The sequence below is a fragment of the Dermacentor albipictus genome, chromosome 4 (assembly GCF_038994185.2).
Source record: "Dermacentor albipictus isolate Rhodes 1998 colony chromosome 4, USDA_Dalb.pri_finalv2, whole genome shotgun sequence".
Taxonomy (NCBI): Eukaryota; Metazoa; Arthropoda; class Arachnida; order Ixodida; family Ixodidae; genus Dermacentor; species Dermacentor albipictus.
In genome coordinates, this window is record NC_091824.1 from 171,131,399 (window position 1) to 171,145,374 (window position 13,976).

General features: G+C 44.6%; 1 protein-coding gene across 4 annotated transcripts in view; it reads left to right on the forward strand.

The window, feature by feature from the left end:
* LOC135902447 (cytochrome P450 4V2-like) overlaps positions 1-13,976 on the forward strand; it is a 160,504-nt gene that overhangs the window by 111,172 nt on the left and 35,356 nt on the right. For 2 of the 4 annotated variants that reach the window (XM_065432528.2, XM_065432527.2), the window contains 2 exons: positions 10,601-10,710; positions 11,110-11,198. The exons of 1 other annotated variant lie outside the window; for it this stretch is intronic. In XM_065432528.2, the coding sequence (XP_065288600.1) occupies positions 10,633-10,710; positions 11,110-11,198 (167 nt within the window). In that variant the 5' untranslated portion in view covers positions 10,601-10,632. Of the gene's footprint in view, positions 1-4,176; positions 4,535-10,600; positions 10,711-11,109; positions 11,199-13,976 lie in introns of all 4 variants that reach the window. One more of the 4 variants, XM_065432526.2, reaches the window with a different exon arrangement.

Below are 13,976 nucleotides of genomic sequence, written 5' to 3' on the forward strand. Positions count from 1 at the left end.
TGCCTACATTTGTGAATATTGCACCTTCACGGTATTGCAGAAAACATTGTCTCCATAGCTAGTGTTATGAGCAAACCGTGCTCTCGCAAATACGAAGGACGACGTTGCGATTCCAGAAAAAAGTGCCCGCAGCCCATCATTCAATTTGTGATGTGAAAACAATAAACCCCACCACTTATGTAATACTCCTTTCAGGGTCTTTAAGGACAATAAATTTGAAACTGAAATTGAAGTCGTCATCATCATCATCAGCCTGATACGCCCACTGCAGGGCAAAGGCCTCTCCCATACTTCTCCAAGAACCCCGGTCATGTACTAATTGGGGCCATGTCGTCCCTGCAAACTCCTTAATCTCATCTGCCCACCTAACTTTCTGTCGTCCCCTGCTACGCTTCCCTTTTCTTGGAATCCAGTCCGTAACCCTTAATGACCATCGGTTATCTTCCCTCCTCATTACATGTCCTGCGCATGCCCATTTCTTTTTCTTGATTTCAACTAAGATGTCATTAACTCGCGTTTGTTCCCTCACCCAATCTGGACATGTTCCCTAACCCAATGGGCATGGGCAGTGCCCATGCCCATTTCTTTTTCTCGATTTCAACTAAGATGTCATTAACTCGCGTTTGTTCCCTCACCCAATCTGCTCTTTTCTTATCCCTTAACGTTACCCCCTCATTCTTCTTTCCATAGCTCGTTGCGTCGTCCTCAATTTAAGTAGAACCTTTTCGTAAGCCTCCAGGTTTCTGCCCCGTAGGTGAGTACTGGTAAGACACAGCTATAATATACTTTTCTCTTGAGGGATAATGGCAACCTGCTGTTCATGATCTGAGAATGCCGGCCAAACGGACCCCAGCCCATTCTTATTCTTCTGATGATTTACGTCTCATGATCCGGATCCGCCGTCACTAACTGCCCTAAGTAGATGTATTCCCTTACCACTTCCAGTGTCTCGCTACGTATTGTAAATTGCTGTTCTCTTCCGAGACTGTTAAACATTATTTTAGTTTCCTGCAGAATAATTTTTAGACCCACTCTTCTGCTTTGCCTATCCAGGTCAGTGAGCATGCATTGCAATTGGTCCCCTGAGTTACTAAGCAAGGGAATATCGTCAGCGAGTCGCAAGTTACTACGGTATTCTCCATTAACTTTTATCCCCAATTCTTCCCAATCCAGGTTTCTGAATACCTCCTGTAAGCACGCTGTGAATAGCATTGGAGAGATCGTATCTCCCTGCCTGACGCCTTTCTTTATTGGGATTTTCTTGCTTTCTTCATGGAGGACTACGGTGGCTGTGGAGCCGCTATAGATATTTTTCAGTATTTTTACATACCGCTCGTCTACACCCTGATTCCGTAATGCCTCCATGACTGCTGAGGTTTCGACAGAATCAAACGCTTTCTCGTAATCAATGAAAGCTATATAAGGGTTGGTTATATGAAATTGAAGTAGAAACCTTCAACACAAGTCTTGGCCACAGGGTGACCAAATTTTGAAGACCGTGTTTTTCACAGACACAGTGAAAGAGCATCGGGACTTTGACTAATATTCTATAGGTATATAAGTATAACATATACAATATTGTTTTATATCAGACGGTTGACACGGGACTCGGCAAGCCGTCATCGGATTTTCTGCGACACGGGGCCCTTAACGCTGTCGCGTTAATATGAGACCGTAATCACCGCACCGACTGACAGTGGGCGGCCAGTGCAGTCAGCGCCTTCGCAGAGGAAGGCTGTGGTAGAAGTATGGTAACGCTGGCATGGTGAGCGCCATCGGAGCAAGCTGTGGAAGAAGACGAGGAACGTACGAGCAGTGGCCCGAGTGCGAGGGGTGGTATGGGAACGCTGGTATGATGAGTGGCATCGGAGTCCGCTGTGGAAGAATACCACGAGGAAAGCGCACGCAGTGGCACGAGGGACGCCGACACTCGGCGTACGGGCGGAATGACAAGGACGGGCGCCTAAGAGCTGTGCTGTAAAACAGGAAAGAGGTACCGACGTGTTCTGACGGGGAAAAGTTTGCTTGTCGAAACATTGGCTCCTGCGACATCCCTTGTTCGGCCATTTGTGACCGTGTCAGCGTGCCATGGCTTAAATCATAACATTACTAAACAGTATATTTATATCGAGAGACTGGTGCTGGTGCTGCGCCTAAGTTAACGGCCCGCAGAACTAAGAGAGGGAATGACCGAGTTTGTTTAAGGTTTTTTTAGGCAGATGGAAAACAGCATTATAACTACATGGAAATACTCGCAAACGAACCGCTCATGTAATTTCCCTTAACTAGTGTCCTTTAATGTAAATAAATATCAAATAGATAAATAAACTCATATTTCTGCTTTATCTTTTCGCACGTTTGTCAAGGTTACGCTGAAGGCTTTTCCTGGTGCGAGCTCCGTACATAACATTTGTGCTATTTTTGTACTGCACGTGCAAGAAAAATATAAGGAAACCACAGCATGCAACAGCAGGACACGCGTAAGTTCAGTGACTCGACAGTTCTCAAAGCGTTAGTTGGTATGTTTCATGGCTTTATGCAACCCTGTTCAAGACAGTGCGTAATGGCTGCTACATTACGCACTCTCTACAGTCTCAAATTCTAAATGTCGCTTTTTGATTGTCTCTTGTAAAGGGTAATTGTCCGGACGGTGCTCAAGAAAACAAGCGCCATTGTTTTCTCCCTGTGTACGTAAAGTCGTTTTTTACATCCTTGCTGAGACGCACGTGACCTGAGCTATTGCAGAGAGTGTCTTTCTGTAAATAGCGAATGAGGGTCTGAGGTGTTTCGCCTATTTTTATGCAAACATCGTGATGCAGCCGCATGTTCGAGCCGCCACTGGCCGCAGATTATTCAAATCTGCTATTTTTACGTCAGCGGATATGTATGTTATGACGTAGTTGTGGAGCTCATGCTGGCTTAAGATCATCAACAATTAGACCAAGTTGCCTTATAGGAATGTTCTAAGCAACTATGGTAGTTTGAGCCGTAGTAATATTAGGCACCCCGTGATTACGTCAAAAATTTTTTTTTACGTTAAGCCAAGAAGTGACCCTATTCATTGTGTTGGTTTACGAAACGTTTTCTGCAGCTTTGTGATTAAGTGTGATCAATTTACTTCTCACTTAAGTTAGCACATCAAATATTAAGTATTTAGTTAAGACAACAATATCTGGTTCGTTTTCCTTATACCAAGCACAACTGGAGCCTAAAACTGTTGGCGCATCAATTCTGTCAGGCTCGGCCCATTTTGTGGCTCATAAATTTTGTTCGTAGTACTTTCTCTAAACTCCCCAATCCTCCTCCCCACGTGTAAGGTAGAAAACTGGACAAAGTTTCTCTCGTTCTCTCATAATCAAGAAGAAAGCCGGCTAAAAGGGGTCCTGTAAGTAACACCCACATCAGTTCCAAACTCAAATATGCGCCTTCCGTTGATCATTATGTTAAATTGTGAGAAGACCCGTACCAACAGTGACAACATGATGTTTTCCCGCTATGTCGTGTATATTGTTGCAGAGGGAGTTGTGAGGCATCAATTTTGTTTTCCTGCAGAATGCACTGACGTCACTCTCGCGCCGCTCATGAAAGCGGCAGTCAAGAGCGCACGAGTGCACTACATTCTGCCACGTCATCCGACTTCCGCCAACACCGCGTTAGAGACTAGAGTTTTCTGCTTCGCACGCACGTGACACGAGGAGAGCGACACCGTCTCGGTAGCTGCAATATTGTTTCTCAGCGTGAAAACCAAAACGCTCACTTTCGGCTGGCAAATTACCGCTTTTATCCGCATGTGCTGACCTCTCTTGAGCATTGTGCAATCCCTTGCCCTGTCAACAACTGAAAGCAGACTAAGACAGGTGGTCTCAGGTTACGCCGCTGCCGAATTACGGTGGTGTACTTTGAGTATTTCTATGCAGCGCTGAACTAGGTTGCGCTCGTTTACAACCCTTTGGCATAGCGAAGAAGCCCCTTCTGGCTCCTGGGTGTTTCAAGGGCAGCTCAAGAGAAAATGTGTTGTAGTCAAGCATTCGTGTGAAACCACGGCGATTTTGTCCAAGGAAGAAAGGCCAAATACCTCTTAGTTACGGCTACCCTCTTCACCAAGCAATCCGACAGACGCGAGTCTGAGTAAAGTGGTCCCTTTGTATTCAAATGCACCGGCGTGGGATTCCCTAGGGGGGCCGAGCGCCTAAGGCGTCAAGGCTGTCCTCGCGGGCACCAAGTACAGTCGGCAGCTTTCACTGCTCGCGCGCAACTCGCTGTGATCACGGTGCCAGAATCATGACATCGCCAGCCGCTGTCAGCTGGAGTTTCCTCGCACCTTCGCGCTTCGACGCCGCGCTCCTGTCGTTGCTGCCATGGTTCAGCGTGCTGCTATCGTGTGCCCTGCTCGCTATGCACTGCCGCCGGTGGTTCTACACATGGAGTACTCTGCGCCCTATTCCTGGGCCCGGCACCGACTGGCTGCCGCCACTGTTCTTGCTCTCCGTGTACTGGCAGTACAGGAGGCACCTCTCCAACAGTGCCACCTCGGGTGAGACGTTATGTTTCCAACTCATTATGGAAATACCTTGCAATGGTCGCTTAGCTCAATTCGTTTCATTTCAAGTGTACCGAAGGTACTGTTCTTTAAACTTCACTTGTTCATCACACGCTTTAAGAGTGGTTGCGATTGTTTGTGACGCGTCACCACTGCATGGTATAACGAGCCCCTGCAGTTGTAATTCCATCGCTGGTGAGGAACGATCGTGCGATGGAATTGAAGTGCGATCTGAAAAATTTATTTATTTATTTATTTATTTATTTATTTATTTATTTATACATACATACATACATACATACATACATACATACATACATACATACATACATACATACATACATACATACATACATACATACATACATACATACATACATACATACATACATACATACATACATACATACATACATACATACATACATACATACATACTGCGAACCACTACTGTGGACCAAGAAGGAGGGGCCAAAACGATTAGCTATGTCCGCAGCATTCGTAATCATTGCACTGTCAACTTTTATTTTAGTAACAACTTTGTTTTCTTTCAAATGACGCCAAAATTTTTGACTATCCCTTTTAATGAAGTCAGCAACAGTACTAGAAAAAAAGAAAACGGAAATGGTGGGCCACCCTAATGTGTGTTATATGTCTCTTAGTGGCACTCGCACCTCGGCGTTGGTGTTCTTTAGGTTAACTTTAGGCTAACGCAAAGCACGAACCGAAATAGGAGGCAACTGTTTTTCATCAATTAGCCAGGTAACTACATGCCACCTTCTTGTGTGCGACGTCGTTAGTGACGTCATTACTTCTACTTTATACTTTCGCGTTTCCAGGAATTTCGCCAATGTCGTGCTCACTTGGCGGGTCTCTAAAATCTACAATTATGTGCTTTTGTGTGCGGTAATCAGTGATTTCTAATTAATTCTGATTATTTCAGGCACTTCAGTGACTCAAGTTGCAACTAAACCTATGCTCTGATATCATATATATACTTAAACCCGTGAATTTTGTACTGTACTATGTTTTTATATTTTTCTGATTTATTTTGAATTTCGTTCCCGGTCGTCTCAGTGATTTCTAATTATTTCTAGTTGTTCCAGACACTTGAGTAACTCAACTTGTAACTAAACCTATGCTCTGATATCATATCTATAACGAAACCCATGAATTTCGTACTGTGCTACTTTTTCTATTTTTTTCTGATTTATTTTGAGTTTCGTCCTCGGTCGTCTCAGTAGGTGAACCGAAAGTGCTGAGCAAGGAACAAGAGTGTCACTCCATACTCGAGCCACTAGTACCGTACTCGGGATACCTTGATCTTACCTAGTAAAGTCTGCCTTAGGGCTAAGAATCCGGAAGATGACGTTTTCTTCTGTTTGCAAAGTCTCTTAATTTTTCGTTTTATCTGGATAATTTCCCGAGTAGCCCAAGCCCAAGGTAGTAAGGATTATGCCCAAGGTGCATAATCCTTCACACAAACGGCGACAACGTTGCGAAACCTATTCCGAAAGGCTTTAATGTCAGTGATTGGAAAGTCGAGGTTAGTATCTAGATAGTCAATAATGGAAGTATCGTCTGCCTTAGAAAAATCTTTAAAGACAGAGTAGGTTTAGAGTGATCGCGTGTAAAATATATTATGATCCTATTATGATATTATGAAGAAAAATATATTATGATCCGAAATTCCTGAGTGTACCAAAACATCCGCACCGTGAAAAATCTCGCTGATGAACATTAGTCCAGAATTGCATTACCTCGCGTGCTTTGATTAATAGTCTGCTCATTATTTAGACAAAACATCAAGTCTAATAAAGTATCACCTGCGCCAGAAGAACCATAATTCATACGTCTCCAATTAAGAGATGTTAGATTAAAATCTCTTGTTAAAATGAAGTTCTCACCACGCAAAGACTGCACATGATCGAATAGTTTAGCCATGAACGATCCATCTCCATCAGGTGATCGATATACGACGCATAAAAAGAACGCCATCCGCCCGACGAACAAGTCAAGCAGCAGGCGTTCGTGTTCAGTGATTTTATCGCAAACGGAGACCTCAATAGATTGTTTCGCGACGACAGCTATTCCGCCTCCGCGGGAACCCCTATCCCGCAGATTTAAGCCGTATCCCGGCGGTAGGATTTGAATATCACCGATAGCCCCATGCGGCCAGGTCTAAGAGATCACACAATCATGTGGGTCGTAAGTGACCAAAAGTGATTCAAGAGAATCCGATTTATTAATAATGCTCCTGGCGTTTCAGGAAAGTAGGCGTAAGTCCTCTGCGTTAGTTATTAGCTATGTGCCTCTGGGGCGCCGTTTTTAGAGCGCAGCTTCTAGGCGGCCGGGTCCGGCGCCAAACGTCGGCATCGGCCTCATTGTCGGCGTAACTGAGCGAACGAGCACAGCGAAAGATGAAAGCGAACGCGGAGCACAGCGGGGGGCGGGGGGATGAAAAGTGCGGAGGAGGGTGCAGCGCAACCAGGAGGCGGAAAGCGGAGGAGGGTATGGGGGAAGAAAGTGAGCAGCTGGGGCAGCTATCTTGTGCACGTCCGAAAAGCCGACGTTCGATTTCGCCTCGCGCGATTTTCCAGGCTGCGTCGATATCGCGGCGAATCTAGTCCTATCGCGTGAGGCGAAATCGAACGTCGGCTTTTCGGACGTGTAGCGGCCCAGGAACGCGGAGTGCCGGCACGACCAGGCATGCGACCAGCCAGGCCAGCGCGGAAACAAAGCGCTGGCGTGGGCTTCAGACACACTGCGCATGCGCTGCGGCGCCTGCGGCACCGCCGCCGAGAATGCGCTCCGAGCCACGTGTTCCCGTGTTTACGTTTTCTTTCTGAACAATGAGCAACGCGACCGGTGGAAAGGCTTTGTCTGCTGAACGAGCTGCCCGAGCACAGGCTCAGCGCCGCCGCCCCGCGAATCCTTGTCTTTCAGTATCAAATTCTTTGCCCCAATGTATCGCGAATTCAAAACACCTCAACAGCTGCGCTCGAAATTCGCATTAGGGAGTATTGCAATCGTCGGTGGACTTTTTTCTCTTGACCTTTCTCCGGCTTTGCGCTTCCCCAAGGCAATTTCCGTTTGCGAAGTGTATCAGTGCAATAATCATTTTGTATAAATATATGCGTTCCGTTCACTTTATGACCGTTGGACTGTACACATTTTTCTCTGTAATCCTGGAAGTGCAGTAAAGTAGGCCTTTTTGGTGCTGCTTTTTCCAAGCCGACTAATGTTGCTAATTGACATGCAGTTTACGACTAACTTGTCGGGAAACAGCTCTTCGATAATTTTGTCGCGCAAATCATTGCGCGTAAACAGCATATCAGTTAGCCCACATTCGTCTCTAATTCATTAGGTACCCTCTGAATGCCACATATAACAAGATTTAAACGTCTGTTTTGATTTTACAACTTGACGTTTTTGGCATATTCCAACCTCTGAAGCTCTTCCAGTGTAGCAATAGCTGTCTGCAGGTCTACTATGATGGTGACTGCTTCGTCCGACACCTGTATCTTTCCTTCCAGATTTGGAAGGCGTATTTCATGGCTCGACATATCTTCTTTTTTCTTTTTTTCAGAATCGTCTAGGCGACTCTTGAGGTCAGCAATATCAGCCCTTATGGTCTGTTGACTTTCTGTGAGCTTCTTGAACATTTCGTCCGCAGACGGTCCAGGGTTTTCCTTAATGTCACCACAAAAAGCTAGCTTGCAAGAGCAATTATACTGATACACAATGTACAAACAAGTTTAAGGGCACTACGAAAATTGCTATAAATCTATCGTCACTACGTACTGAGCAGCAGTAACTAACCTGTACAACGAACATAATCCGCTTGGTTAGCGACCTTTCCCGACGAGTTTCGCCGTGCCCTCTGACAGGTCCCGTGGAAAGCTGCACCTTTATAGCTGTCATTCCCTATGACGTCATGAAGCACAGTTTGATCCAATGAACCGAAGCATTCGTGACAGTGATGCAGCGTCCAAGATGCTTGTCGCCGGAAACAGTTGCCGTGGACGACGAACTGTGAGGCGTTGATTCCGCCCCGCTCAACAGCACTAGCATTGACTCTACAATGAATATAAACCGCTTGGTTAGCGACCTTTCCCGATGAGTTTCGCCATGCCCGCAAGGAAATTGCCTCATAATTCTCAAGCAACCAGTGCTATTTGTAAAGAGTTAAAAAGGGTCGCAAGAAAAAAGAAATTCACCGGTGATTACGATATTCCCTAATGTGAAATTCTAGCGCAGCTCTATATTTCTTTTCATTTCGCGATATGTTGGCTGGCGTGGACAATCTGTCTCGTGCTGCACGTTCCAAATGGAGCGAAGTGTGGCACGTCTGCCTCGTCTATCGGGAGATCGCGAGAGGCAGCGCGTGGGTGACGCGTAGGTGCGATTCACAGCAGCTGCTGCAGACAGACCTCCACTTATGCAGCGTTTTGCTTCCATAGAGACGACGTGTGTTGCACTGGGGCCATGTGGTAACCATCGTTTCCGCACAGCCCGTCTTGCGCGGTGCTACGCGTTTCTTCTCACGCTTCCGTTCCACCAACGACGAGAGCGGCCCTTCGTCGCGGAGAAGTTGCCGCCCTCTTGCAGGAGCTGTGATCTCCGTCACACGCGCTGGTACCGCGGACGAGCGAAGCCCTCCCCGCCTCATGCCACTCTAGCCATTCCTCGGAAGCGCAGATGAGATCGCCCAAGCGGCTGCGGATGCCTAGGCTGCCGGCAACGCTGCGCATGCGCAGGCCGTTTCCCCTCCGCTCTTCCTCCACTTTCCGTCTCATGGGTCGCTATCTTGTACTCGTTCGAAAAGCCGACGTTCGATATCGCCTCACGTGATTGGACTTGATTGGCCTAGGCTGCGATATCGGCACAGCCTGGACAATCGCGCGAGGCGAAATCGAACGTCGGCTTTTCGAACGTGTACAAGATAGCGACCCTGGTTTCGCTGCACTCTCCTCCTGCGTTATCGCCTTCCTTTCATCTCCCGCTGTGCTCCGCGTTCGCTTTCGTTCTTCGCGGCGCTAGTTCGCTTGGTTGCGCAGGCGCCGTCGGACAACGCCAACACTTGCCGCAGGAACAGGCGCCTAAGAGCTGCGCTCTCAAAGCTTTCAAACATATTTCAACCTGGTACATTATGAGAAATTTTGCTTTCCACATGAAATGTTGGTACCAGTAACGTGTGCCATCCCAGATTTCATATAACGAACCACGTCATAACGGTCTCTCATAAACAAGGGCACCAGCCATGTGTGTATCTCACCCTGGTAGTTACGTCAGCTGACGCGGTCTGCTTAATGCCTTCCACTTCTGAGATTACTGTGCTTCTCGGGAGTATTGTCTTGAGAATACAATCGGTCGAGCGAGTACCTGCCATGATGCAATTGAGGGTAATCAACGAGCGCTCTCCCTCTCTTCTTCGGCATGTTCGTTGCTGAGCTTATCAGCAGCGCGACTTCAGTTGTCCCGATCGTCTCTTAGCTATTTCTACAAAAGCTATAGCTTTTATCTATATCGGCGGGGGCGCTCACAACAGACATCATGAACATGTTAAAGAGGTGAATGTGGAAAGACGGCAATAGGTGATTGGACACACTTCGGGGATCTCCCACACAGTTTCGGCGACTGCTTAAAAGAACGAATCACACTATTGTACGAATCACAGACCAGTGGGATAAGTTCACTGCATTTGCAGCCGTGCGATTTCAGTATCCTTTTGTTGCTTGATTGGTTGTTGGGTCCCAAATGAAATGGCGAAACACATTACGTGGGATTGGCCCAGAATCAGGTGACAAAGGGATATTAATAAAACACTAATAAATAAACGTGACGAACAACCACGATGTTATGTCATTGGGAATTTTAGGAAATAAATTATAGAGACGATACTAATACCTTTACTTATTATTGAAGAAAATGGTTTCTTTTGTCTTTGTAGCTAAATTCTTTTTCATTTGACTTACTTCACATTGATGCGGCATTTGCTTGATCTAAGTCTTTCGCACAATTTTTATGCTAGACATTCTAAGGGTTCCTTTGCTACAGTGGTTTTCAGGGTTGTTAGAAAAGTATCCAAGATGTACGAAGGAAGGACTTTCAAGGTGTACATAGGAACGAGCCCCACAGTTGTCCTGCATACGCCTGAAGCAGCAGAGGTAAGCCAAAAAAAATTTTACTGCGCTTTGCTTTCTTTAATAAGGAAGTAGGGATCTTAGTCCAAATATGCAGCAAAAGTTATAATACGTGATTTTTCCACATCATTTGAAGATACAATGTAGTATATCTCAGGCGTTCATGTGGCTGTGTCACCTCTTGATTCTTCTTGTTTGAATTGTTCAAATTGGCTATTCCATTTGCGTGCCTTTGGTTAGGTGGTACATCGGAAGAATACGGTTTCAAGCAGTGAACACCTAATTACAGAATTGTATAAGATGAGACAGCTTCGTAGGATCAGTTTGTGAATTTTGTTATGCTGTTACATTTATAATTCACTTTAAAGATTGCAGAAACCATGCTGCTCTTAAAATTCATTTCCTCCTTCTGATGACTTGCAGGTATTACTTTCTTCAAAAGAAAATACAGGAAAGCCAAACTCGTACGCATTCCTGAAGTCATGGTTGGGCCCAAAGAATCTGCTGACAAGGTGATCAGAACAAGTGTCACCCTGCGTTCTCCCTTCCAACACTACTAAAATAAAAGACCACAAGAATATCACAAAAAACTGACACAAATAATTGATATGAGCACTCTGTTGCCTCGTGACGTGTCCGACAGTTACTATCGTACAAAAGTTACCGACAGTTATCCGACAGCGTCTCAAATAAGGCAATTTAGATTCTGATTGGAATAGCGAGTACATTGTTTTTTATGCTTTAAAAAAATTATGGGGTTTAACGTGCCAAAACCACTTTCTGATTATGAGGCACGCCGTAGTGGAGGAATCCGGAAATTTTGACCACCTGGGGTTCTTTAACATGCACCTAAAGCTAAGCACATGGGTGTTTTCGTATTTCGCCCCCATCGAAATGCGGCCGCTGTGGCCGGGATTCGATCCCGTGACCTCAGCTCAGCAAGCCAACACCATAGCCACTGAGCAACCACAGCGGGTTTTTTTATGCTTTCCGTGGTTCGGAGCAGCCGCTATGAAAGCGTAACCACTACTCTTTCTTGTGTCATGCGCATAGCACTACAACGCGCGGCCTATTCCTTCCCGTCGTCTAAATGCAGGGTCACACAACTTCGGCAAAGGCCCTATTTGGCTAAAAATTTATTGAAAGGATAGATTTGGAGAACCCCCTTTGGTTTATGAAACGGTTATGAAACATACAACATATTCATTTCGTACACCTCTTTTGTGGTTTGCGCAGTAGCGTGCTCTGCTGCGCTGAGAACGTTCAAGCCACTTTGTAGTTCAAAGATCTTGCAGGTTAGATTTTTATAACTATGCTAAATGCGTCTCTTGTTGTTCTAAATATTTATAATGAAGCAACAACGTGCAACTTTCTCAAACAATTCGGAAAAACAACCTTGCGGTATAAGATGATATTTCAAGCTTTGATAAACCTCGTACCTCTTTTTTTTAAAAAAAATGTCAGTGTATCCATCTTTTACAGTTGATTAGCGACTTTAATGCTATTAGCAATCGATCTGAGGGTAGTGCGTTATTTTTGATGATATGTTATATAATGATTCTTATGAAAGGCGTCACGTACCCAGTGACGCATACCCAGTGACCCAACTTGGCATCAAACATGTTTATCGAAGACCGGCACATAAGCACTGACATACTGGCCAAAGTTGGCGTCAAAGAAAATCGTTAAGACAGCAGCGCGTACCAAGTGTCAGATAACTAGCAAGCCAAGTTGGCATGCAAGAGGTTTATTGAAGAGCACCCGGTGTTACATAACCAGTGACGCAGGTTGGTTTTGATCCCGGTTTCCTCAGCACAGCAGCCCGATGCTCTTCTCATTTGACTATGGACTACCGAGTGATCCAAGTTGGCAGGAAATAGGTTAGGCGTGGACATACATACACACACATACATACATACATACATACATACATACATACATACATACATACATACATACATACATACATACATACATACATACATACATACATACATACATACATACATACATACATACATACATACACACACACACATACATACATACATACATACATACATACATACATACATACATACATACATACATACATACATACATACATACATACATACATACATACGTACATACATACATACATACATACATACATAGATACATACATACATACATACATACATACATACATACATACATACATACATACATACATACCAGGCTTAAAACGCTATTAAAATGCAATGCACGCTGGAATACTATAAAACTGCCTACCAGAGTGACCAAGAATACGTCATCTCTACTCGACGTATTTATTACAAATTTAAATCCAGATTCAGTTAAGCTGGCGTATTCGTGTCGGATTTCAGCGACCATATGCCAATATTTCTATGTTACAAGGGTCATCTACAGAGTAAGGAATCACAGTCGAGACACCTTATTCAACCAATAACTGAACAAAATCTTTTTATGTTTCGTACCAATATCCTGCAAACAACCTGGAGCACTGTATTTGAATGTAAAGATGCAAATGACGCTTATGAATCTTTTTAGCCTCTTAAAACCAATATACGACGCTTGCTTTCTGTTGAAGTGCGTAAAATAGAAAAATAAAATACGCAAGCCATGGATTACCTTTGAGCTATATCTGTTCGAATACGCAAGAAGAATGCTTTATATGCTGAATTCATAAAGACCAAAGATCTAGAACGTTTCCGCCGTTTTAAGAAAATTCGGAATCGTCTAGATAAAGGATTAAAAAAGGCGAGGGCGAGCATTGTTTCAATGCCTTTATTTCTTCGAATTCATCTTCGGATGTTACGTGGAAAAACCCGCAATCTCTGCTAAATTACAATGTTTCTGCTGAACAGATGCATAGTTTGAAAATAAATGGTACGGAGGTAAAGCACAAAGCACTTGCAGATGCCTTTAACAAACATTTTGTTAACATTGGAGCACACTGCGCACCAATCAATGATCTTGAATACATTTCTCAAAACTACAGTTCTATATTTCTTTATCCAGTACATGAGGGGGAAATAACTACTACGATTCTCAGCCTAAAAACAGTAGTGCCAGGGATATTGACGGCCTTCAAATTAAACCGATAAAATACGTTGCTGTTCTTATATCTCAGTGCATTACTTATGTCTTTAACCTCTGTTTAAACGAAGGTACCTTTCCTCATAGGATGCAGATAGCGCGCGTCATTGCACTTTTTAAGAAAGGTGATAAGAACAATTTGGGAAATCACCGGCCATTATCAATACGTCCTGTGCTTTCAATGGTTT